At 37.8% G+C, this 25,996-nt stretch overlaps 1 protein-coding gene across 4 annotated transcripts in view; it reads left to right on the forward strand.

Moving 5' to 3' along the window:
• The first annotated feature begins 2,782 nt into the window (after positions 1–2,782).
• The window catches only part of IL18R1 (interleukin 18 receptor 1), a 34,958-nt gene continuing 11,744 nt past the window's right edge, over positions 2,783–25,996 (forward strand). For 2 of the 4 annotated variants that reach the window (XM_016120784.2, XM_016120785.2), the window contains exons 1-8: positions 2,791–3,278; positions 8,883–8,967; positions 11,692–11,935; positions 15,115–15,280; positions 17,271–17,421; positions 20,518–20,580; positions 23,007–23,127; positions 25,696–25,835. In XM_016120784.2, the coding sequence (XP_015976270.2) occupies positions 8,910–8,967; positions 11,692–11,935; positions 15,115–15,280; positions 17,271–17,421; positions 20,518–20,580; positions 23,007–23,127; positions 25,696–25,835 (943 nt within the window). In that variant the 5' untranslated portion in view covers positions 2,791–3,278; positions 8,883–8,909. Of the gene's footprint in view, positions 3,279–8,882; positions 8,968–11,691; positions 11,936–15,114; positions 15,281–17,270; positions 17,422–20,517; positions 20,581–23,006; positions 23,128–25,695; positions 25,836–25,996 lie in introns of all 4 variants that reach the window. The other 2 variants (XM_016120783.2, XM_036224711.1) reach the window with 2 other exon arrangements.

The raw sequence follows: 25,996 nt of genomic DNA on the forward strand, positions 1-25,996 counted from the left end.
AATAGCAATTATTATAAATAATTCTGCAATGACCATATCAATATATCTTATATCTCCCAATTGTTCTTTTCTTAATTCATGAAACTTTGTTGTAACGTTTCTGTGAAATTAGGCATGTCGGCAGAAATATGTGGCAAAACTGAGCTAATTTGCACAGTCAAGGCCACGCCCATCAGAACATTTGCAGAGTTCATATGCCCTCAGGGGCCACAGAGCCCTTCAATGGATCCAGAGCTAAAAGAGTGTCCCCTTGGCTGGGACTTCTGTCTGAGATCAGGTTTTGCAAGTGAGTGGAGATTCTACCCTCAGCTGAGTTGCTTAATAAAGTGTATGATTTCATATTTAACTGCAAAAAGAAAAACAAACAAATAAACAAACCCTGCACTCTGGAACCTTGCAGAGAGTGTAATATTGAACTCATTGTCATTTAATACCTCACAGAATATTGCCTGAAAAGAATCATATTTCTAGGAGGTTGGCTAAAGGATCTATAGCCACTTGTCCCTCTATATACCTTATAATCTAAATCTATACTCCCTGGATTAGAGTTGCTGGATAAAGTGGAAGACGTCAGTGAAAGCTGAATTCAGAGAATAAAATTTCATCTGAAATTAATCTGGAATTCAAATTCACCTGGGAAGCTCGTATCTTTATTTGCTAAACCTGCTTACCTTGCTCTGGTAGATTATTTACTCTTAAATGATGACATTTGATTTTTTTTTTTAATTACTAAAAAATTAGCCAATGGAAAGAATGCAGTATAGTTGATTGGTTAACATCGTAGACTTTGGAATCAATAAGTCATCCTCTGCTATCAGCCAGTTGTGGGACTATAAGCTACTTAAACATTTTTAAAATTTAGTTACCTTAGGTGAAATGAGAATAGTCATACAGACTCTTTGTACTTCTGTGCTATCAAACGAAACAGGAAAGTAGTAGTATTTGGACCAGAGTATGAATTCAATAAATAGCAAGAGTTGTGGTGACAGTTCACTATGTTTCTTATAATGTAGATTATAGTCCATGTCCTCTTTCAACGAGAAGGTTCTAAAGAATAAATTCTCTCCAACCTCAGAACAGACATGGCTTTACTCCTGCTTCCCCACTCACCTCGAATGACAGACATGTTATTGATTTATGGACACGAGACATTTGGAACTGATTTTATTTCTCTCTTTACATTAGCTTTTTAAAAACATACAACCAAATTTGGGATTTTCTACAGCAAGTATATAAGATATCATGACAAGGAATTTATAATAATCTCTTCTCTGGCTCCATAATACCTTTATTTTTCAATCTGCCCCATATTTCTTATTTTAAAAATATATTTTAACTTTATATTATAAGCTCCTCTGTGAGAATTCAACAAACATTTACTTTTTTAAACATGTGCTGAGTGATGAGCAGATTTTTAATTTTGATGACATGAAATTTAACAATTTTTTCTACATGGTTACTGCTTTCTGTGTCCCACTGAACTTTTTTTTTCTTTTTGCCTATCCCAAGGTCATGGAGATATTCTCCTATCTATTTTTATAAAATATTTACGGTTCCAGCTTTTATGTTTAGGTCTATGATCCACTGTGAATAAATATTTGTACGTAGAATGAGGTAAGGGTCAAGGTTTACTTCCCCCTCCCACCCATAGAGATACCTAGTTGTTCCAGCAACATTCGTGAAATACTTTTCTTTCCCCATTGAATTGATATGGCGCCTTGGTCAAAAATCAACAGACTATCTATTATTCTACTCTTTATTATGCATTATTTGAGTTTTTGTATATTAATTTTATATTTCATGATCTTGCTAAAAACTATTTATTGTTTCCAGTACTTTTAAAAATAGATTTCAAAGAACGAGCTACATAATAAAGTCATGCCTTCTGTCCAAACCAGTAGTTGTATTTATTCCTTTCCAATCTTTATGCCTACTATTTTTATTTATTTACTTAATACAAAATGATTGTCCTAAGTGAGAGCTGAAAGAGATAATGTTCCCCCTCTTAGGGAAAAGCAAAGTGTTTCACTATTAATTATGATGTCACCTGTAGGATTCTTATACATGTTCTTTATCAGATGAAGCAAGTTCCTTGTAGTCTCAGTTTTCCAAGTGTTATTAATCAAGAAATGACGGTAATTTTGGTCGGATGCTTTTAATGTTGCATTTATTGGATAATTATATGATTTTTCTCTTTATTATACTTATTGTGTACTATGTTAATATAATATGTATTACGTTTATCGTATAAGGAATTATTTTGATTGGATAAAAAGAATGAAAATCACTGTCTCATGAAACCCTTTCCCTGAAGAGTTCATTCTTCATTTTTGTTTGAAAGATCCAACTGCTGACTAGTCTAAACATGTATCCTGAGATCTACCGCACTATGGAAATTTAGAGACACATGTCCTCCTTTGGCATCCTTTTCTTCTAAACAGTTTATAGTCCCCATTCATACCTCTGCGCCCTCCTCCTCGCCTCCATTAACTTTCTGATAACCAACCCCCCACCCCTCGGTTAAGGAGAGGCCTCAGGACAGACCTGAGACTTGAGTGTTTCCGACAGCGAACTCCTCCTCACCTCGGTTCACCTCAGGGACAAAACTGCGTTTCTAGGACGCTTTCTTGACTTCTTTCTTTCCTGTTGCCCCTTCCCGCAAGCGCAGATGCCGCTCTGCCTGGCGCAGGTTGACCCCCTCCTCACCTTACGCTGGCGCACCTCACTCCGCGGCCTGAAGGGCGCGCCATCTCCTCGCCCTGCAGGTCCTTCGGCCACCACCCACCGCAGGAAAGCTTCTGGGACTCGTGGCGAGTCCCCGGGGCAAGGGCGAAGCGCCGGATTTTCCACTGCGACCGCTCCCGAAACTCGCAGTCGGGCGCCCAAGTGGAGGAGCAGATACCCTGACTCGAACACCGCAGGCTCGGAGCGCTCCGACTGGAAGGATCCCCATCCAGGAAGCCCCCCGACACTGGGAGGTCTTCACGACCAGGAGCAACCCAGACCCGAAGCAGAGCCCCACCCGCGCCTCTGCCAGCGGCGGCTACCAAACGTCTTTTCTTCCTTTTTCCTTCCTGTACTTTTTCTTTGCAGCCTTCTCTAGTTGCGCTCTCTTTGATCACACTTGCGGCTCCTCTCTTTCGTTTGATTAGGGAGGCGGCGCATTGCTGTTTCCCACCTGCTTTCTGAACTCCTGCCTCCCCCATCGCGACCAGTGTGAAGGAAGGACAGCCGCCAGCGCCCCACAGCCCCAGCCTCCAGGACTCAGGTCGGTGAAGGTAAGAACAGAGCCGAGGCTGCCATCTGTACCCCTCTTCCCTACTGCCCTCTGCTGCTCGCCCTGGGGCAAGGGGGAGCCCAGCCTCAGGACAGGCATTCCGAAAATAAGATTAATGAAATATTTGTGTGTGTGTGTGTGTGTGTGTGTGCGCGCGCATACAGATATATATATACACAGACACAGATATATATATATATATTTATAGATACACAGATGGACATAATTATATATCCACAGATATATTTAAAATTATATATCCATAATTTTTAAATATTACATATATGTATGTATACACACATTCACACTCACGTGCGCACACACACACAAACACCCATGAATGATTGGTGAGACAGTATCATCAACTTTCCCTGGTAGGATTGTTTTAGAAGTTAAAACATTTTTATTTTTATTTTTTCTGGAAAAGTAAGAATGACTAAAATAAGTGATAGTTTTCATTGATTAAGATTGTATCTGACACTGTAGAAAACATTTAAGTACATTATTTTCACTTGATTTTTCTACAGGCAAAATAAAGTAGGCATTATTATTATGCTTAATAAAAGGAGATGAATCAAGTCACAGAGAGGTTCAGTAATTGATCCAAGGGCAGCCAGCTACTAAGTCATAGATCCCAGATTCACACCTAAGATTTCCTGATTCTAAAACCTTTGTCTTTAATCCATGGCACCTCCAGGAGTTAGAGCCACTGGCAGTATTCATAGCAGATATGAGACAAGTTCATGACTGGGTAATCCTAGTCAGATAGACATCTGGGATAATTGAATTCATTTCACCCTCTTTCCTTGGTCCATTCTTGGGACCTTGGCAAACACTCTCTTGGGACCATTCAGTGCTGTCATCTGGGGCACACTTCTCAATCCAAAGGCCTTGGATAGGCCGGGAGAGTATAAATTTGGGGGAAACTGGCTTTGTGCAGTTGCTGCCACAGTGTGACATTCTCTCCAAGTGCGCGCATACACACACACACACACACACACACACACACACACACACACACACGGGCTACATATAACTCATCTGGGAACACAGAGTGGAAAGGCAGGGTCTCTACCATCAGGGAAGCCGCCGGAGAGTGTGGATGAGTCTTGGAGTAATGGGAACGCATTGTGGTGCAGTTTTGGACAAAGGCTGTTGGACAGTGGCCATTGGAGAGCTTCTTTCAGAAGGCAACTGTTGAGCCAAGCTATAAAGACTGTAGGAACCCAGCAGCTGGGAGAAGGGAATGGCTGGTCCAGTGAGCAGGACTAGCACATGCCTAGGTGGAGGTGACTGAAGCATAAGAATAACAGACATTTGTATGACCAAGATTGTAGGATGGGAATGGTTCTCAAGGTCTTGCAGATAAAAAATCTAATTCAGCATAAATTATTTTCTTTTAAGAAAACTATGGATAGACCTCAGACTGCATTACTTCTGGCGTCTGAGAAAGTGGTCAGCTTGTAGCCAACCCTCGTCCTAGGCAGTTTTTGGAAGAGAACCTTTTACATTTAGAGAAAATTTTATGCCATTGGGTGATTTAGGGAAAGTTTGTGAGTGTCTTTTGTGTGTGTTTGTATGTATGTATGTGCAAATGTGTATGCACATACATGCCTACGCATATACACATACATATATGTACACATACATTTAATATATATAAAATGTTATTGAATATATCTAAAATATTGTTAAGTATATATATACTTAAGATATATTAAGTTTACTTTTACAAATACAAATAAGTCCTCTGTATCATTGTTTCCTTACCTTGGCTGCGTATTAGAATCACCTGGAGGACTTTTACAACTCGGGGTGCCCGGGCTGTAATCCAGATGTCTGAATGAAACCCAGGCATCATTTTTTTTTTTTCCAGCTCCAGGTGACTGTGAGTGCCCTGAACTTAACATTAGTTGTTAGAGCACACTTTTCAAGATGCCATGATTTAAGAAGCATTGCACAGGTTGAAGATTATGCAGATGTAACAATGGATCAGATGCTCACCTAGGACTCCAAAGTGTATATGTTTTATAAGTTTAATGTATTCATTCATTCAGCAAATAATAAACAAGCAAGCAGGCCTAAAATAATAGTGTCAGTTAGTAATAAGTGCTGTAAAGAAGTGCTATAACCAAGCTAGGTGGGAGAGTAGAGAGAGAGGTGTATGTATGTGTGTGCGTACAGGCATGCACAGATACTGGTATGTATTTACACTTGAGCAAATGTGCTATGTTAGATTTTTTTTATAGTGTTCTCAGAATATGCACCTTATAACTGTGTTATCAACAAACTGTAAAAGAAAGACAGGACTATTTAATGACAGAGAAGTAATTAGTAGCTATTTGGGAAAAATAAATTGAATTTGACCCTATCTTCATACCAAACAGGAAAGTTATATGTTAATAGATGAAAAAACTTAAATGAAAAAAAGAAGAGCTAAGCTATAAAAATGAAGAAAATATCGAGAAATATCTATCTGACCACTGAAGGGAGCGGAACATTCCAAATGTTTAAATAGTGAAAAAATCACAAAGCAAAAGAATGATAGGTTTGACTGCATAAATATTAAACCATTCATATGTTAAAACATCAAAAGAGGAATTAAAAGGTGAACTAAATAAGTTGAAAAAAACAGTAAACGTCTAAACACTGGACAAAGGGCATGGAAAAATAGTTTATAAACATGGAAAGAAAATAGCTAAAAAATGCATTATTAATGCTTTGCTTCTTAAATCAATAGAAATGTAAATGTAAAGAACCATGAGATATCATTGTGCTAATTTGAATACTTACACAGATTTCAGGAATAAGAATGCTCAGTGCTTATGTGGGTGTGGTAGGTGGATATTATCTTGCACTGTTGAGGGAGTATGAATTATTACAACATTTCTGGAATGCTGTTTGACACGAGGCATTTATTATGTTTAAAAAGTATTCTTTGACTTATAGATTGTACTGCCATGTAGTAACACCAGGAAAATAAGAAATGTAGATAAATAATAATAACTAAGCTTTAAGTGGTATTTATTATTCACCAGATACTTTGCAATAGTAATTCATGTAACCTTCACACCAGCTCTGAGAGGAAGTAATATTATTTCCTTTCATAGAAAAAGAAATTGAAGAACAGAGAGGGTAAGTGACTTGCCTAGCATTATTCAGCTGGTAAAAAGTAGAGTGACAATTTAAATCTTCCAGTCTGGCACCGAATGCCATGCTCCAAAAATTGATCCATACTGCCTTACACAAGAAGATAGTCATGGGGTTATTTTATAATAAAATACATCTTGTATATTATAATATATCTACATGAGGGAACATGTGGCAATTAAAATGATGTTGACGGAGATTTTTATAACACAAGAGTGCGCTTGTTTATTAAGTGAAGATTGCAGAATATGACATAATTTAAACATCATCCTAATTATTTGGAAATATATAGAAAAAGTAAAAAAAAACATGCTAAGGTATTATGTATGTCGAACTTATTTTCTTCTTTTCAACCTTCATTTATAATTGTCCTGTAATGGACATATATTACTTTAGAAATCAGAAAAAAAATTAAGAAGTAAAGGAAGAAGAAAGAAATTGAGAAATTATGTAAAGGCAAAAAATGATATCAACATTGACCCTAACACTAAAAAAATTCTCAAAATTTCTACATGCAATAAATTTAATATATTTATATCCTCCTACATATATTTTATTACTGACATTTATTCTGACATTTCTCAGAAAAGCTTTTCTTTGGAAATGAGTTCCATATTTAATATCTTAATCTTTTAAATCCACAATAAATTCACTAAAAAGTATATACACACATATATAGAGTGGTGCAAATATCAGCTAAGTGGAAACTGGAATCAGCATGTTTCATATTGAAACTCGGAGTTAACGCATCAGAATGTTGAGTTATCTCATAATAACTTCACCTCTTACTAGACCTTGAAATTTAAAAAAAAAAAAAAAACAACAAAAAAACCCAAACCAAAAAAACTGCAGTGCTCTTTATAAGGTTGTGTCAGCCTTAACCAGAGGAAATAACACTTTTCATTCTACCCTAGATAAGAGAATAGTTATTAATAAAGTGTGTGTGTGTGTGTGTGTGTGTGTGTGTGTGTGTGTGTGTGTGTGGTCGGGGTTGATTTCAAATCATAGAGATATTCTAATTTGGTTATGAACAGTTGGTACTTTCCAAACATACTTATTCCTTTTGTCTTTGCTTCGTTGATTATTATCTCTTGGAAATTACATCAAATGCTTGGTGATGGTTTTAATAAAGATTGATATAAATGGTTTGGCAGCTTAGCCATTAAATTTTGTCCAGAATTTGCACGTTAACAGTCCCTATTATTATTATTTTTTTAGTCTGGGAAGTGAGTGGTAGTTGAGAGAATTATTTGGAACTGAAGGGCTACTGTGTGTCTAGGAAGTCTTTATAAACATTAGCTCATTTAATCACTCAGTAATTTGGGAAACAGGCATTCTTACCATCACCATTTTGGAAATGAGCAAACAGGCTCTGAGACTTTTAAGTAACTTTTCCAAGGTTGCATAGCTTGTCAAGACTCAAGCTGGAATGCCAATCCAGATATGTGTGCTCTGGGAACTGAGCTCTTTCCATAATGCTGTGCTTCCTTCATCCGGTAAAGCTAGGCATCTGGTCTACAAGGAACATGGGATTGTCTATGAAATATTCAGACTTGTTATATGAACCCCAAATCACCCTTCCCCTTCTCCCTGTAAATTTGTAATTATGACAAAGTTGGATTAGAGTGAGATCAAAATTCAACACAGATTTGAGTTCACAGAGTCAATGTCGGGTAGGTGTCTGGAGTATATGTGATTCCCACTGTGTCTCTCCATTTCTTTAAAATGAATACTAATAAGAATGTGAGTACAGAAACATGAGCATACATCCACACATCTATTATCTATTAATAGGCGGTAATGAACACTTACTATGTGCTAAGCATTGTGCTGGACCTCAGTGATGCTGTGGTGAACAAAGTAGGCTTTGTGCCTAACTTTTGTTCCAAAGAAGGAAGTTTGATTCTTAAAAATTCAACCCACAAATAAAGATCTAATTACAAATTGTGATGAGCATTTTGGTGTAGTGAGGGAAAAAAGCAGCTGGTATCCACACACACACACACACACACACACACACACACACTCATTCACACATGCACGCACACGCACAGATGCCTTCATGGGAAGAACTGACATACGTATCTCAGTATATCATAGATTGTCTATGCATAGAACAGTAGATTTTATAGAAGTATTACTGACCTCAACTTTGACTTTGGAGGCAACATTTAGTAGACCAGGCCTAAAATACATCAAGTTGTCTTGTATAGAAAATTACATTATTAGATATTTCTTTTAGATGCCAAAACTCATTGCCTGGAAATTTTATTACTTTATGTGGCTGAAAGTTCTGAGAAGAATTGGTGACTGGATTAGGGGATATGAAAATTTCCTGAACCCTCTTTTTAAAAGCTGGTGTGCCAAAATATATTTTTTTAAAAACCTCCTTTATACAACAGGTAGGCTTTTGTTTGAGAGTATTAGCTGAACCTGTCTTATTATGTTTCTCCAGAAAACTTCTTGAAGCAGAATCCAAAACATGCATTGTAGACAACTACCGTTGACACTTTTGGTACTTATGTTTATAAGCACTTCAGGTAAGTCATAATAGTTATTGACAAACCTACATCATTGGCAGTCTAGAGGGAATATCAAGGTTTTGCTTTTTTATGTGGAGGTGGATACTGAAGATGCAGAATTTATTAAAATTAGTGATTTAAAATTTTACTTTAAAAAGTTGCCAAATCTTTGGCATCTCTGGTATAAAGAATAAAAATTCAAAGGAATGGAATTAAGTAAATAATTATATGAGATTACTGAAAAGGGAAAGATTTGGTCCTCTGCATTTCTGTGGAGAGACCAGGATGTAAAAAACTTGTGTCCAGAAATAAATTACATTTTTCTGAGAAGAACATCTGCTTTATGTTGTTTGAAGACAAATAGATCACAGCTGTCTTTGTCATTCATTGATTTTTAGAAAGTTTGACACACATTATTGCCTTCCAAAAATGAAGGCAAAGATCCATCTTATTATTTAGGAAATGAAGAAAGTGAATGGGAATACCTTACAGATCTTAAAGAAAATATTGACGTTATAGAGACTACAAATGAAAGACACTTCTTAGACTAGAAAAGACAAAGAGGCTTTATATCAGGTGTCGATTACTGATTTTAATTTATTGGCAGTGACCGCTTGACAACTTTTACTGAGAAAAATTATGAGACCTCAACAGGATTTTTTGGAGAAATGTGTCATGAGGAATTAGCAAGATTTTCCTCAGGCTTTGAAAGAGAAAGTAGGGGCCCAAATACTACTTGCCCTGATCTCTTTAAGAGAAGGAAACACATGAACCCATATCCTCTACTTTGAGAATCACTGCTGAAGAGATAGTAGAGTTACGTTATTGATATTTTCAAATACTGTCCAATTGGAGATATATTTACGTAAGTGGATCTATGCACGGTTGAGATCCATACAATGCAGTACTATCAGATGTTAAAAGAAAGAAGTACATCTGTTCTTCTTGATATGGAGTCATTGGTCAGAAACTGCTAAGTGATAAAACAAGGTGCAGGACATTGCATCATGGGTCCCCCACTTTGCAGACAAACACCAATAACCTTGCTCCCAGGTTGCATTGAAAACGGATTTCAGGCTCAAAAACAGTCATAAACCTGTTTTGTTAGGTTGCCAAGGTCCCAGCTCTCTGTCCTTTAGGCATTTGAAGAGCACCTTTCACTCTAGGCAGACATTCTGTGTGTAGTATTCACTTAACCCAATTAAAGTTAGATGATGACATCCCATTATTGTTGAAACAAAAAATAATTTGTATAACAATGAAAGTGCATCTTCTGGGGCTTCCATGTGCCTTGAACTCCACTCATTTCTCCAATCAAAAAACATTTTTAATTAACAAAGGCTGTAATGTTAAACGTAAGGGTTGATATCTGAAGCCATCAGCTGCCAGAGGAGTGTGAAGTTCCAACTGACAACTATCCACCCCTGGAGAGTATGTGTTCCGGGTTAGGTTTCTTAAGATGGTAACTTACTCCAAATAGGAATTCGTGTCTATATATGTCTATCAAAAGCACAGGTGTTTATAGGAGCTTTTTAAAGACTGCCCAAAACTTGGAAATAACCCAAATGTTCAACACTAAAGAATGGATAAATAAATTTCAACTGCCAACACAATTGAATACTCTATAACTATGAAACAAACAAACAAAAAGAACAAAGCACTGCTACATGCGGCCACATGGATGCCTATTCTAGACATAATGATAAACAAAAGAATCCAGAAAAAATAGCACATATTCTATGATTTGTGCACTTTTTATACTTATATACGTATCTCTAAATCAGAAAAATAAATTAAACTGTTCATAGCTTGCCATCCTTTTGAGTGTCAGGGAAAACTAACACCCACATTTACATGTGTATCATACCTTCTGTGTTGAAGTATTGAAATGCAAAATAGAGATTCTGTGACAAGCACCACACACAAGGTCAAGGCTCTTGAGGTTGGCTCTGACTTCCATGTTTTTAAAGAAAGCTTCTACCATTTGAGCCACTTCCTCTTTACACTGTGGTTGGCAACAATGAATTAAAACCAAGCTGTTGCTTTGAAAAACAAACCCCAACTCTAGTATATGTGCTGCTGAAGCGAGCACAATAAACTGTAATTACATAAAAGGCATTTTCTGCACGACCTAAAAGAAATGCTCTGCTTAATTTAGGAATTCTCGTTCTCTAAATGAGGTTAAAGGAGCCACCCAAGGACAGGGTATGGGAAAGGTCCATTCATTTATGCTAACTTCGAAATATCAGAAGTGCAAAAGAAGGGAAGGACAACCTTGTGTAATTGAAAGGATCAGATAAATTTCCAAATGCAGAGTCTCTAGGTTAGTTGACAAAAGGGAGGGAAGGAGGGAGAAACAACGTGAGGGCTCAAAGAGGGGCAGTGACAGATACCTAGATTTGGAGTGATATATTAATCAATCCTTGATAGTCCACATGATAACCTAGAGAGACAAGGGATTTACATGCACTCTAAGCTACAGAGGAGCAACTTTAACCACTCCCACACCTGCCCGGGGAATGGATGACTAAGTAGACTGGTTGAGAGCAAGACAGGTGAGACTTCTAATGATGCCAATGAAAAACTCTGATATCGCAGGTTAAGTTCTTGTACCTTCCTGTTTGGGGAAAGCTGTTGGAAATTTTGTCCTCATTTATGTTCTGAAAGTGTCTTACTGTTGGAAAATTACCTTTGCTGTTCTGTTTTTGATTTTTTTCTTTTACTTTGCTAATTTTTTTGAAGAAACCTGTACCCTACGTAAACGTATTAGTGCAGTTGAAGGGGAACCTTTCTATCTGAAATATTGCCCCTCATCATCTGAGCATGAGAATGAACCAACCACCAGAAAATGGTACAAAAGCAGTGGATCACAGGGGCGTGTTGAGCTAAACTCAAGCAGTTCACCTAGAATTACTTTGCATGATTATGTTTTGGAGTTTTGGCCAGTTGAGTTGGATGACAGTGGATTTTACTTTTTCCAAATGGGGTGAGTAAATCTTCTCTTTGTGTTAGTATATTTCATGGCCCTCCTGGACTTTGTTCAGCAAATCAAATATAGGTAAATGGAGCACAGAGGGACTTTGCACAGCCTTCTCATGACATAACCTGAGCCTGCCACGATGTGCTCAGAACCAGAATCATAAGTTCTATGAAATGAGAACAACCAACTGAATGAAGCAATGATTATTACTGAACTTAGTTCTTTTTATACTCATTTGGTGAGATGGAGAAGGAATAATTGGGAGGAGAAATTTTCTATGTGACGGACTGTTGGTGAGAACACTGATGACACTTTTTATCTGGCACATTTGTGATGCGAATGTACTTATGTGCATGTGTGTGTGTGCGCGTGCATATGTATATATGTATATTTGTGTATGTATGTATGCATGTATTTTTATAGAGGTTTGAGACCGACCTGTAGAAAGTGTTCAGGGTCAGTTAAGTGGTGATGGTGCCAAAGGCAGTAGATTGCTTTCCCGAGCACCTCTGGAGTGAGTCCTGATCATTATCAACACTGCTGTTGAGAACAGAGTGAGATAACACAGTGAAACCTTAATATTATTTCTGTGGTTTTGCACAAAATGAGGTCATTTTGGTTTGTTTTTATACATAGGAGTTCCCAGGAGTCAGAAAAAAATTCAAGAACTCTTTTTTTTTTTTTTTTTTTTTGGATAGTCAATGAATTTTATGCGACCTTTTAGGAGACAATTCCAGAAATGGGTCACAACTGAATCTTCATGGTAAGGTAGAATAAATTCTCACAAGTAGGGCAGAGAAGAAAGAACATCTCCTTAATCATGATTGAATAAAGGCATGATTTAAATGCACAAAGTATTCTAGATGGGACTGAAGGAGCGAAACGAGGGGAAGATTCAGTCATCTACCGATGTCACTTGCAAATAGATAGGGACAAAGGTACTAACCATCTCTAATAGAGACGATGGAGAACACAACCTGGGTTAGGAGAAAAGTGGAATTGTCAGACAGAGGTAGAATGTCAGGCACGTGGAGGGACAGGAAGAGGCTAGGAGAGGACAAGGAGAACAAGGTGGCTCATGGTGGCTGTGATGAGGAATTCTGCAGCGTGTCGGAAGCCGATGAGTAATGAGGGCTGAACTGATGGTGGGAGGAACAGCCTTGACAATGATTTTGAAAATAAATGGTAACCTACACGAGGGCAGGTTGTTTTGGACACCTGGGAGCCTTGGAGAGAGAAACCTCTTCAAATATAGTGCAATTTGTGAACAGTATCCTGTGTTTGCCACAGAGTTCTGTGTGTGTGTGTGTGTGTGTGTATGTATGTGTGTGTGTGTGCATGCGCACACCTGTATGCACAAATTTAGGTGAGTGAGGCTTTGGTTTCATGTGGGATTTGTCAGTGACCAGAATCTACTCCTGGAATAGTCCCTTTAGAACTGTAGTAATCTTTTAATTTGTCAGGAGTCTATTGCTAATAATCAAATGCCTCTGGAGACTAATACTTTAATCCTATATTGAAAATAACTTTGTCAGATCAAATTTTGAGGAAGAAATCCACCAATAGAGGAGGGGATGCAGGAGAGAGTTTTTGATGATGGAGGTGGAAAAAAATGAAGATACAGAGCAAAACACATACAGAAACCCTCTAATTAGTTTCTAGACTGACAAGCAGCGAGGTTGGCTTTGTAAGGTGTCCCAGGAGGGTGGGCTAGATCTTCTTAAACCCCTTCTGCATATGGCCTGAGAGGCTTTTGCAACCTGGATGGGTTGGCCTTGAAGAGGGCAGCAATGGTCACAGCTTTGGGTCTTTGGGCCTCAGCTTCACACCAGCCTTTGAGCTCCTCCTGGCATACAGTGTGTTGCCTTGGGCCTGGAGGTATTCTGCTGGTCAGGATTTGCTGAGTGTTAGGAACTGAGGGTTGCAGAAGCAGAGAACAATAGGGTCTGATGAAATGGGAAAGCACACGCACCTTCCTGTAAACAACTCAACAGAGAGATACAGAAATATATCTCTGTCAAATACAGCAAGCCTGAAGTCAGGGAAACATTACAGAAATGTTTGAGAAGAGGATGCCACCAAAGGGGTCTGAATCCTTTCCAAAAACCAAGGAGCTCTATGATGTCTCATAGCCTCTGACACACTGCCTTTAACCTTTAGGACATCCTGTCACCACCTGTTCTCCCTCGCCTCGCCCCGGCCAATCTTGTATAGATTCATACCCAAGGAGAAGGGCCAGATTCACATTGATTGTGATAACACAGTATTTGCAGAGCACTCCTGGCCATTAGGGCCAAACAGATGTGGGTATGCATCCTGGCCCTCTCTCTCACCAGGTATGTGACTTGAACGAGTTATTTAACTTAACCTGAAGTTTAGCTTTCTCATCTAACATAAGGAAAATACATTAACATAAGGAACTCAGTGAATGCTAAACTTCTCCTCTAGTGTCGACTTAAAGGAGAATTAGAAGAGCCTGTGGTGGGTACAAATTTGTCAGACACACAGGACAACTGAATGACACATGTCTGTTGTGTTTGGCATATGAATATAACATCCTAGTTGCAACATTTTCTTTTTGAAAAGCTACTTTTAAAATCACCATTATATGTTTTTTCTCTTCTGAATTTCTGATTTCTGATCTGAAGGAACAACGATACTATCTATTCAAACTAACTTTTGCTCCATAAGATACCCAAAGTGCTGATAGATTACAATGAGGGCAATCAGGCTAGACTTGAGTTCACTCAACAGTTGGAGAAGAGGATCGGAATGAACTGCCCTGAGCAATATCGACATTCAGAAAACAAGTTCAGGAGTTTGATTATAGACCTTATGAAACCACTGCCAGTCTCCTATCCTGGGTTATAAATCTCTGAATATCATTGAGGTTCTACACATTTCTGTCTTGAAATCTATAATATATGATCTTTAGCAGGTTTTGTGGGATAGGGGACATGGGGAAATACTGCTCAGGTTTTTCTTTTTCACTGCCTCCCATCCCATGGCAGCCATATTTCTTGCTATGCTGAACCAAAAAGAGACAGAAAAAGGTTCAGGCATCAACGTATGAGTTTCTTTATACAAAAATAAGGAAAAAAAATTCATTGGATTGATTACTAAAAGGTGATATTTGCAAAGTTTCTGTACTAATTATAAAATATCTTTAAATGTTTATTTTATAGAAATAGTATTCATAATTGGACATTAAATGTCATCAGAAGAACTAAACACAGTTGTTTTGCTGAAGAACAATTATTTAGTAAAACTGTGGAAGTTAAAAAAACTTTGCAGATAAACTGTACCAATAATTACTATGAAAAACTGGCCATTGGAACATCATTGTATAAGGTAACACTTTTCACTTAAGATGTGGTAGAAAAGACAAAATTCCAAGATGAGGGTCTGGTGGGTGTGGAGCATTTTGTTCTTGTAGCATATAAGCGCTGTGACATCCTCTACCCCAGAGTCCCAATTGGCCTCTCTGAGCTCATACCCTCTAGGTTTGCTGTAATGAGCTCCCACACATAAGGCCTGGAGCACAGGTCCTGTCCAATATTCATGTTCAATCTATGATAATGGCTTCCTCTCCCTTGCCTTTCATTTTTCTTCTTTTTCAATAAGTAAATTTGAGGAATACTAGTTTAAGGATTATTTTCTTCTGCCACATATGCTTAAAATATAAAATTTATCATCTATATCTTTTCCTGAATGTAGGTGTTTTTTTTTTAGAAAATTGAAATATGGGAAAATGAATAATAAACATAGCAGAAATCACTTCTAAGCCCCCTCCCCCAGTCAGAGACTTCTTTTTTTCTGTGTAAACATCTACTTCTAAAAAGTATTTTTTAATGACTTGTATTTTTCCACTTTACTCACTAAAAATTATATTGAGATTATCTCCCTATGTCTTTAAACATTCTTCCAAACGTGGGTTCCATTGTGTATATATACTTGTATCTGACTAACCTTCTGTTACTAGACATCTGTTAGTTTCTACTTTTCACTGTTATTTATAAGGCCAAAATAAATATTATTCCCATAAGTCCTACGGTGTATATATGAGGACTTATCCTCTAAGCGAATCACTAAGAGTAGAATTATTGGACCTGAAGCTATGAGCACAACTTTCGATCCATATTATCAAACTCCTCTCTGGGAAAGCTAGGCCATTTTAAAACCTTCTTTCCTCACATGGCCACCACACTGGGAAAGAATACTCTAGACGTTCAAAAATCTGACATGCAAAATTTCTGTAACACTTAGTAGGATTTTCTCTCCCTGCATGTCCTTACTTACTATTACTAATAAAGTAACCATTATATATATATATATATATATATATATATATATATATATATATACACACACACACGCGCACACACACACATACACATATATACACACACAAATGTATATATACATGTGTATATATATACATATACACATACACACATATATATATATACATATATATATGTGTATATATCCTCGCTTAGAGGATAAGTCCTCATATATACAGTGTAGGACTTATGGGAATGTGTGTATACACACACACACACACACATATAGTTTGCATTTAGTGTTACTTTTTTTGTGAATTGTATACTTTGTCTTTTTTCTTCAGTTGATGTACCTTTTACTTGTTGAGCTGTAAGAGCTTTTTTAGGCAATACTGTAGAGATTATATATACAGATACACACACACACACAATGGAAATTATATTATTTCTGTAGAAGAGCAAACCTAAAAAATGTGGCTCATGGACAATGCTGAAGAGCTGTGAGAGAAGGTGATTTGAACAGATCTTGGACAAGTTGAAGCTCTGATGATTTCCTAGAAACTTTTGTTTGTTCCTTTTGCTTGAACACTGTTTACTTGTGATTTTACAAGGAGAGTTCTCATGTAAAATGTTTTCAAAACATCTGAGTTAGCCCTGAGTTCACTCGACTCCACTTCCTGTTAAACGTGCAAATGTTTTACTGCACATATAAATTTGAGGTTCAGTGTATTGGGTTTTAAGACATTCCAACATGCAGATAGTTAAATTTAGAAAATAGCTGTACTGAAGATGTTTTTAGCTAGACAGTTGACTGCAGGGTTAAGTATTCTCAACCTGTTTACAGATCAGGGTGTACCTGAAGGGAGAAGAGCAAGGAAACTAAATCAGTAAACAATTGTTCCAGTAGAGGCAGTGATGAAATCACTGGACATTTACTAAGAAATTGTTAGTTTTCATTTGTTTTCCATTTTTCTCTAAAGATCTTTTAAGGTTAAAAATTTGAATTAATATGATACTGGTTTTAGTTAAAATGTTTTAACTTGCTTTTTTCAAAACAGAACTGTGAAAAGATAGAGAACAATAAAAGCTCATTTTTACAGAAGAATGCAGAGTTTGAAGATCAAGGATATTACACCTGCATGTTTTTCCTTTATCACAACGGAAAACTATTTAACGTCACCAAAACTTTCAATGTAACAATAGTTGGAGGTAAGTGAAATTTTAGAATCTGGAAGAAACAAATGCACCTTAGTAAAGCAGAACATTTTCTTTCTTCTAAAGTCAGAGGAAACTTGGTTGGAGCTGTGACCACATCACTAGTTCAAAACCATTTGGCATCATCCACCACGCTGAAAGATTTTTTGGGGGTATGTTTGAAAGTTCATAAAGGTGAACAAATATCCCATGAGTCAGCTCACATACTTGGCATTTAAATAAATTGTGGGGTCTTTTGTTGTTAAGCATATACTTTCATTCAACAAAATTTATTGAGGATGTCTCCATGTTTCAGTAAACTACTGGGTATTGGGAGGGAAGGGGAGCAGGAAAATATGAAATTAAATGAGTTATATATTATTCTCAAGGAATTTGATTATAATCAGGAGAGGTGACAAGCCACATAGAGGTGCCATAGTACAGTTGACCCTTGAATGATGCAGAGCCCCCATGCAGTAAAAAATCTGCGTATAACTTTTGACTCCCCCCAAACTTAACTATTAATAGTCTACTTTGACCAGATACCTTACCAATAATGTAGTCAGTTAACACATATTTTAGATATGATATGTATTATATATTGTATTTCTTCAACAAGGTAAGCTAGAGAAAAGAAAAAATTATTAAGAAAATTATGAGGAAGAGAAAATACATTTATAGTATTTTTTTTTTTTAAATCTGCTTACAAGTGAACCTATACAGTTTAAACCTGTGTTGTTCAAGGGTCAGCTGGGTAGGAAACTGGAGTCACCTGTGTGGTGTTAAGGGGTGGATGGAGTCCAGAGGAGGAAGATGCAGGAGGCTCTGTTTGAGTTGAGTCTTCAGGTTGAGTGTGATGGTCAGCAGGAGGACATGCTGGGGACCAGGTGCTCTGAAAAGAGGATATAGGGAGCACAGGTGTGGTGATAGAGAGGGGTGATGGTTATTAGTCTGGTTTATCATGAGCCCAGACTATATATAATGAAAAACTGGAGCCTGAATTTTAGAGTGACGGAGACATTAGGGGTAATTTGATCAAACCTCACCCAGTGAAGCAAACCATATGGTGCAGCCAGTCAGATCATTCAGTCCCTTCTTGGGAACTACCACAGAAATTGCTAATAATATTTGATTGTTAAGAGTCATTTTTCCCATTGAGTCCAAGATGCCTTTGTGTAGTTCTCCTCATCGGTTTCTGTTTGTCTTCAGTAGCTCTGCAGATTGTAAGTCTGGTCCCTTTTAAAAATGATGGCTGCATCAAGTGTTTGAAGATAGCAGCTAATATACCCTCTGCATTCTTTTCTGTCATCCAGGAAAAAAACCCCTGCGATGACTCATCTAACAACATTGTGGGCTCACAGTTACTAGGGCTCATTTGCTTTAGCAGCAAATGGCCACCCTGGCCATTTTCCTTTGGATTTGGTGAAGTTTGCCATCATTCTTCTAAAACATAGAGCTTAGAGTTGAAGTTGATACTCAGGAGGGGTCACAGGCTATGTTAAGGACAGTGCTGTGTCTTTATTACACTTCACCTGTGGTTACGGATGTAGATCTCTCAGCTACCACATGGTAAGCACATAGCCTTGAGTCACAATCCTCTTGATTCCCACCTGGCACTGTGTTTTCTTCATCTCATGCTCTGGCTAGTCTGGTGGTCGCCCCTCCCACTGCTGACAATGTATGTGCTGTTTCGATTTCTGTGATATTAGATTCCTAGGAGTCTAGGCATTCCAGGGGCATACAGTGAGCGGTTTTCTTCCTTCTGTTACCTTAAATAGCACTATACCCTTCACTTTACACCAGTTTTACTGCTCTGGGTGCTCAATGATAGACTTTGAGCTGGTTCCAGAAGAAGATAATCAGTAGCAATTATCCCCACTACACAAAACCAGCTCCTGCTCCTTTGTGCTTGAACCCACTTATATTCCTTCAGACCTGAGAGTCAGTTCTTACCCTGGAGACATTCCAAATCTTCCTGTCTGCCCACGTGAATTCCAGGTTTGCTCAGAGAGTCTGAATCTCAGAGAAACCCAACCTGACTCAACCTGGGGTTTCACTGTCCTAGTTTCATTCTCCAGTTCTTGCCCACACAATCCCCCACTCCCTTCTCTGCTCTTCATGCTGCAACACCTCACCTTCTGAGAGAGCTTTGGTGTGGGTGCTGCGGGAAAGCTCCTGAATCCCCCTTGGTCCTCACACTCAGGCTTTCTGTTTGCCGAGTGCAGTGCCTGGAAGCCCCATGAGAGCTGCTCTGGACATTACTTGTAAATGCCCCAAAACACTGGATGGACTAGCAGGGAGGGTCCAGGTCATGAAGAAAGTTGCCAGTGCTGATAATAGGAGCAACAACAACTTGACTGTGTGGCAACGGTTCCTATCAGTGTTCTGCAGTTATTAGCCACGTTAGGTTGAATCACAGCATTCAGTGGAAGGCTGCTGGGGGGTTATTTACTTTCTAAGTATTACTAGGTGGGGGAAGAGGTGGATAATATTTATGCAGCTCAGGTTGGGGGTCAGAAGTCACCGAGGAATAGAAGTGGAACTGAGCCTGCAGATGTGGACACCCCAGCAGGGCTGGGATGAGGGTAAGGCAAGCAAGGCAAGTGAGGCATCCAGGGCACAAAACTGAAGGAGTACTTTTCTTAGTGTCCTGCAGTGGGCACCTGAGACTAAGTGCTTGCCTGCCCAACCTGAGTCTTTGACCTAGCACTTGGAAGAGTTGAGGAGGGCAGAGAGAAGGAATAAAGGAAGAGCAGGAAGGCACCTACCAGATACCTTGCATCTTCTAAGTCCTGCAAGTGTGATTTTCTCCCTGGATGAGCGTCTTCCTCTGGCTTTTAGTTTCAGTGACCAGAACTACAGATATGAATTAAGGGAAAATCAAATTCAGTGTGCTTTCCCCAGCTACGTGAGCTTTAAAGTTGATGGAAAGTGAACAATAAACAATACTAGCTGCAACCATTGTATACTGAAAATGCAACTAAAGTGAATGTGGAGTGATGACTAATAGAATCTTAGTTACATGGAATAAGCATATTACAAAAAAAGTTTGTCTTAGAGAAGCTCAGTGAACACTAACACATTTTTTTTTCTTTTCTTTTTCACTTTTAGATCACAGTTATGTAATTCCAGTTCTTCTTGGACCACAGCTTAACCATGTTAGAGTGGAATTAGGTATGTTTTGATATAACCATATTCTGCATTTATGAATGTGTGCATAATGGACAATTTCAAGGCTAAGCCTGATTCATTGTTGATCAATACTGTGTGTATAACCTATTCCATATTTAGAGAAAAACATTACAAAGGCAGAACAAGCCTGTCATTGTTTGAATGTTGCTATTTGTAGACTGATCAAAATGTACGTTCTGGTCCAAAAATTATGGAACTGCCTGGAATTTGTAGATTAGGGTTTTAGTCTCCCTGTTTGTGGTCATATTTAAATTTGAAAATTCAGTGAGAATACTCTGAATAAATTATTAAAATTTGTTGTGTGGTTGAATATTTGATTCATGGTTTTACTTTGAATCAATGGACTGAATTGACTGTAGGAATTGTCTAGATAGGTCTTGATGAATCAATATGTCCAATTAATAAATATCTTGTAAAAAAGAAAAGGAAGGAAAAGAGGAAATTCACATGTACTAAGCCAGGTTTCGTGAGGTGATTAAAATGTTACTGAATTAAACTCTCATGAGTATTATTCCCGTTTTATGAATTAGATGACCGAAGCTCATAAATGTTAAGTAACTTTTCTAAGGTTAAAGCGCTGGATAGTGGCAGAGGTGGGATTCAAGTGTCTGTTGATTGTTCCCAAAGCCCACACCTTTTGACCACAGCCAGTCCCAGTTGTTTCTATGATATGTATGCCCAATGTAGTTTGGATACTTTGCCAGTAACATTTCGGGCTTAATTTGTACCTCATTTTCCATTTGTTAACACGGAGAGTTAGAGAATTAATTTCAATTATCCTTTCTTGCAAGTATGTGCATTTTAAGCTCTAAATTTCCTTTTAATTACCACCTAACCATTTCCCACAAGTATTAGTATGCCATATTTTCATTACTATTCAGTTCAAAACATTTTAAAGACTTTCTCTTGTGATTTCTTCTTTCATCTATGGATTATTTGTGTTTCTCATAATGTCCAAATATTTGGAGGATTTTTCAGTCACTTTTCTGTTATCAATGTCCAGGTCAGTTCCATTTTGGTCCAATATTATACACTATGGTATTTCATTGTTTTGAAATGTGTAGCAATTTGCATAAGGGCCAGAATATGGTATATCCTGATGAATGTTCCAAGTGCATTTCAAACACATGTACATGCTGCAGGTTTTGGTTCTCTTACTCTATAAAAGTCAATTAGGTGAAGCTGGTTAACAGTATTGCTCAGATTATCCGTATCTTTACTAATCTTTTGTGCACCTTCTCTCTCTGTTGCTGAGACAGTTGTCAGTATCTCTAATTGTGATAGTAAATTTGTCTATATGTCTTAGTTTTGTCCATTTTTTCTTTTTCTAAGTTGAGGTTATCTATGGGCACACAGAATGTAGTGCCTGTTGAACTGACACTTTGTCACCATGAAATTTCCTTCTTCATCTGTCATATACTTCTTTGCTCAATGCCTGCTCTCTCTGATATTAGGTAGGCACACCAGCTGCTTGGAACGGCGTGTTTTACCTTTTTACATTCTTTGACTTTTAACATTTTTTTTTGTCTTGATACATAAACTGTCTCTGACATAAACTGCATCTCTTTGGATCTTTTTTGAAATCCAATCTGTATACTGTTTAGTCCGTTGGCATTGGATGATTATTGATACAGCTGGTTCGAAGCCTCTTGCCTTGCCACTTGTTTTCTGGTTGTCTCATTTGTTCTTATTATTTCTCCTTTTCTTTTAAATTGATAAAGTATTTTTTAAATTTTATTTAATTTGCCTTGTTTTTCATTTAGCTGTTCCTTCATTAGCAGTTCTAGAGATTGCCATATGTCTTCTTGTCTTAATACAATAAGGCAGATGTACCTACTAGTACATTTATGATTTCACAAACATATGAGGACCTTGTAACAGTTAGTTTCATTTACTTTTTTATCTAATTTTGTGCTATTATTTTATATATTTCCCTCCTGCCTGTGTTATAACATTTACAAGAGATTGGCATTTATTACCATTTTACACACCAAAAATTTTTATATCTACCCAAATATTTCTCCTTTCTAATACTACTTATTTGTTCATGTATTTCCTTGCTTTCATCTGGGATGAATCTGAAAATTGTCCTTTAGTTTTTCTTGAAGTTCAGTTATACTGGCAATAAATTCTTTCAAGTATTATTTACCTGGATTTATCTTCATTTGCCTTCAGTTTTTAAGAAAATTTTTATGGGTAGTTTCAATAATTCTAAGATGACATTTTTTTTTTCTCTCTGCACTTTAAAGATGCCCTTCTCTTGTTTGCTGGTTTCTATAGTTTCTTTTGGAAAAGTAGCCTTCAGTCATTGTTGTTACTTTGGTGTGTCTTTTTCTTCTGGCTGCTTTCAAAACTTTGGGAAACCTGAGTTTCTAAAATCAGAATGTTGGTTGTCAACTTTTGCCTAGGGAAAGATGTACAGCTCAATTGCTCTGCCTTGTTGAATGAAAAGGATGTGCTTTATTGGAACATCTGGGAAAACAATGGAAAAGACCCTAACGTACATGAAGAGGAAGAAAGAAAAATTAGGTATGTAGATGTGATACATGATATATATCATGATATGTAAAAATCATATTATATTGTACATACCTGGTATTAAAAAACTCCAGACTCCTGAATAGCTAGTAGGATATTTGGTATAAGAGTAAATTATAATTTACATATTTTATAATTGCAATTACCATGTTCTAGGTTGATGGGTTATGCAGAGATTCATTGCTGAGATCTAAACTATAGAAAGAAGGTCAACGAGGCATCATCACCTTGCAAAATTAGCTTTTGGTCAATCAGGTTCTGATGGGGTTGGGGATTTTACTCAAGCATCTAGTACAAGAGTGGTAACTTAGGCCACGGTTTTTAGATTTTCAAAATTGTATTAAGTGCTTTATTTTTACTAATATGCTAGAGAAAAGACCAAGTTGGAAGAGCGCAGCATTCATGAATTAATTTGTTTGGGAGGTCGCAGCATTCATGAATTATTTTGTGCCCCTTATATGCAGTGGGTGCCCCTAGCTGTGTTGCCCACGTGTCACTGTGAAACTAGCCAGGAGTCTGGAGGCAAAGTGACTCCATAGTACCTGTGCCTACTGGGACCTGGGTGCAGCCAAGGCCAAAGGCAGGCTGTCTCCTGCTACCTATCCAGATCTACATCCTGCCCTTACACACGTGCCTTTCTTTTAGTTCTGATTGTTAAAAATAATTTAGTATAAGAAACTTGAGAAATACTGAAAATCACAAAGAAGGAATTGTCATTTGGGAACAGTTTCATGTGTGTGTTGGGAATTTAATGGGTGAGAGATCCACGGACATAGATACTGCCCCCTGCTCTTTTGGAGATAGTTTGTAGCTTCCTCTTAGAACATTCACTGCAGCCATTATCTTTCTTAAAGGTGAGCATGAAGAGATTTTTTGAAGTAAGGGAGGGTCTCCAGAGATTGTCAGATGTAAGTTACATCTCCTGAAAATACTAATTAAATCTGCCACTCACCTGCCCCGTGACATTCACTATTTGTGCATGGACATTGACTATTGTAATTATTGCAGCATTTTCCTGTCAGAGTCTATTTATGGAAATTAGAAACACAGTAAGAATAGGTAGGAAAAGCAAACAAAGCAATGGTTAAGGTATAAATATTAAGGAAGTAGTGTTGGTGCAAAAAATTCAAAATGACATGTATATTATTACTTAAATTGCCTATATTCTTCCTTTAGGGAAGGGTCAGACTTATTTTAAAAAAAGATGCTAAGCCTACGATCACTTAAATATTTCCAAATGACTTTGGGTCATTATGTAATTACTGGTGTACTGACAACATTTAAGTTTTAGTGAGTAGTGATCCTAAGATTTCTGTCACCCTAGCTGTACTTTTGAGGTTTTTTTAGTTTTTCACACTTAAAAAAAAGTCCTTCATCATCATGCTAGTGGATATCAGTTCTTGCTGACACTTATCTACTGGCTGCTCACCCAGGAGCAGGCATGCGACTACTGATCAATGAAGCTTGGTTCAACTGAATTGCATATCCATCTGGCCATTGTATCTTATCTGCAGCATCTAGTCCCTCTAGATAGAAGTCTACATTTCTGCATTTTTCCCTTCTAGTGCTTTCTTGTTAACCACTGGAAGGATAGAAGACCAACTTACTGACCTCATTAAAAATGGAACTTAAGCTAAGCTAATTGAGTGGGGAGGTCTTTCTTCACAGTTGGGCATATAAGAGCTTTCCGTGTCATCTGTTTTGGCTCCTCGGTGGCCTTTTGCGATGTTAAGTAGTTGATATTTCTGTATTAGTGACTTCTGTACAGAATTATATTCTAAAATGTATTTGAGACAGTTGGAGGCTACAGTGGGTACCATGTCCCAGGTGCTAGACACACCTGCTGCTAGGGGCGCCAGCTGAGGCACTGTTGGATGACACAGTGCCGTCAGAACCTGTCACTGATGGGGAAGCAGATGTCATAAGTACTTACCTCACATTCAATGACAGGACAACTTAAACTTTCTAAGAAGAGGAAGAGAACTTGCTGCCAACAGTTGTCTCAAGTCATTTTCTGACAGCACCGAATAACTTAATTAGTATTTCTCATGGGTTTGGAGGTGTCTGAAAATAGTGTCATTTTTCAATTTACTTTAAATACTCAACAAGATAAAAGTGATCTTTAGGGACTGCATGGACGAACTTGATACGAATCTGTTTCTGTGCTGGACAGTTCTCAGTCTTATCACAGTAGGTGGTGACCACTGTGGAAAGAACACTGAGTTGTTGAAGAGGAGAAATAGGGAGAAATAATGGAGAGAGAGAATATTTTCTCATAGTTTCAACTTAGCATCATTACCTTCCAGGCGTTTCAATTCTGGGCAGTTCACAGCACTGTCTCCAGATGGTTCAGCAGGGCTTTGTCTGCTGGCCCTAATGCTTCCAGGAAGAGTGGGAGGTTTGTTGTGGCCACACTTTAAGAGTTCCCACCAGAAAGGGAAGATCTGATGAGTCAGCAGAGCTTCTGCCTCTGAGTAGTTGCACATGACGTCCTCTTTCATAGATAATGTTGCTGGCAATGAACAAAGGCTATTGCTAAATTATTTTCCTCTCTTACAGGACTTCGGAAGGCAAATGGCAGGCTTCAAGAATATTGAGGATTGATAATATTAATGAAAACAATCTACATTTTTCATATAATTGCACTGTAGCCGGCAAGGAAGGCATAGACACCAGAAGCTTTATTTTGTTGAAAAAAGGTGTGAGAAACTTTTGTTTTTGGAAGTCTGTAGAAACTTGTAATGTTGCTGCTGAGAAACCCCTCAAAGATCATTTGTCACTTCCTCATTTTACGAATCAAGAACCAAGCTCCTGAGAGGAGAAAGGATTCACCAGTGTCACAGGTGTTCAGTGGTAGAAC

This window comes from Rousettus aegyptiacus, unplaced genomic scaffold (assembly GCF_014176215.1).
Source record: "Rousettus aegyptiacus isolate mRouAeg1 unplaced genomic scaffold, mRouAeg1.p scaffold_m13_p_7, whole genome shotgun sequence".
NCBI classification, from domain to species: domain Eukaryota; kingdom Metazoa; phylum Chordata; class Mammalia; order Chiroptera; family Pteropodidae; genus Rousettus; species Rousettus aegyptiacus.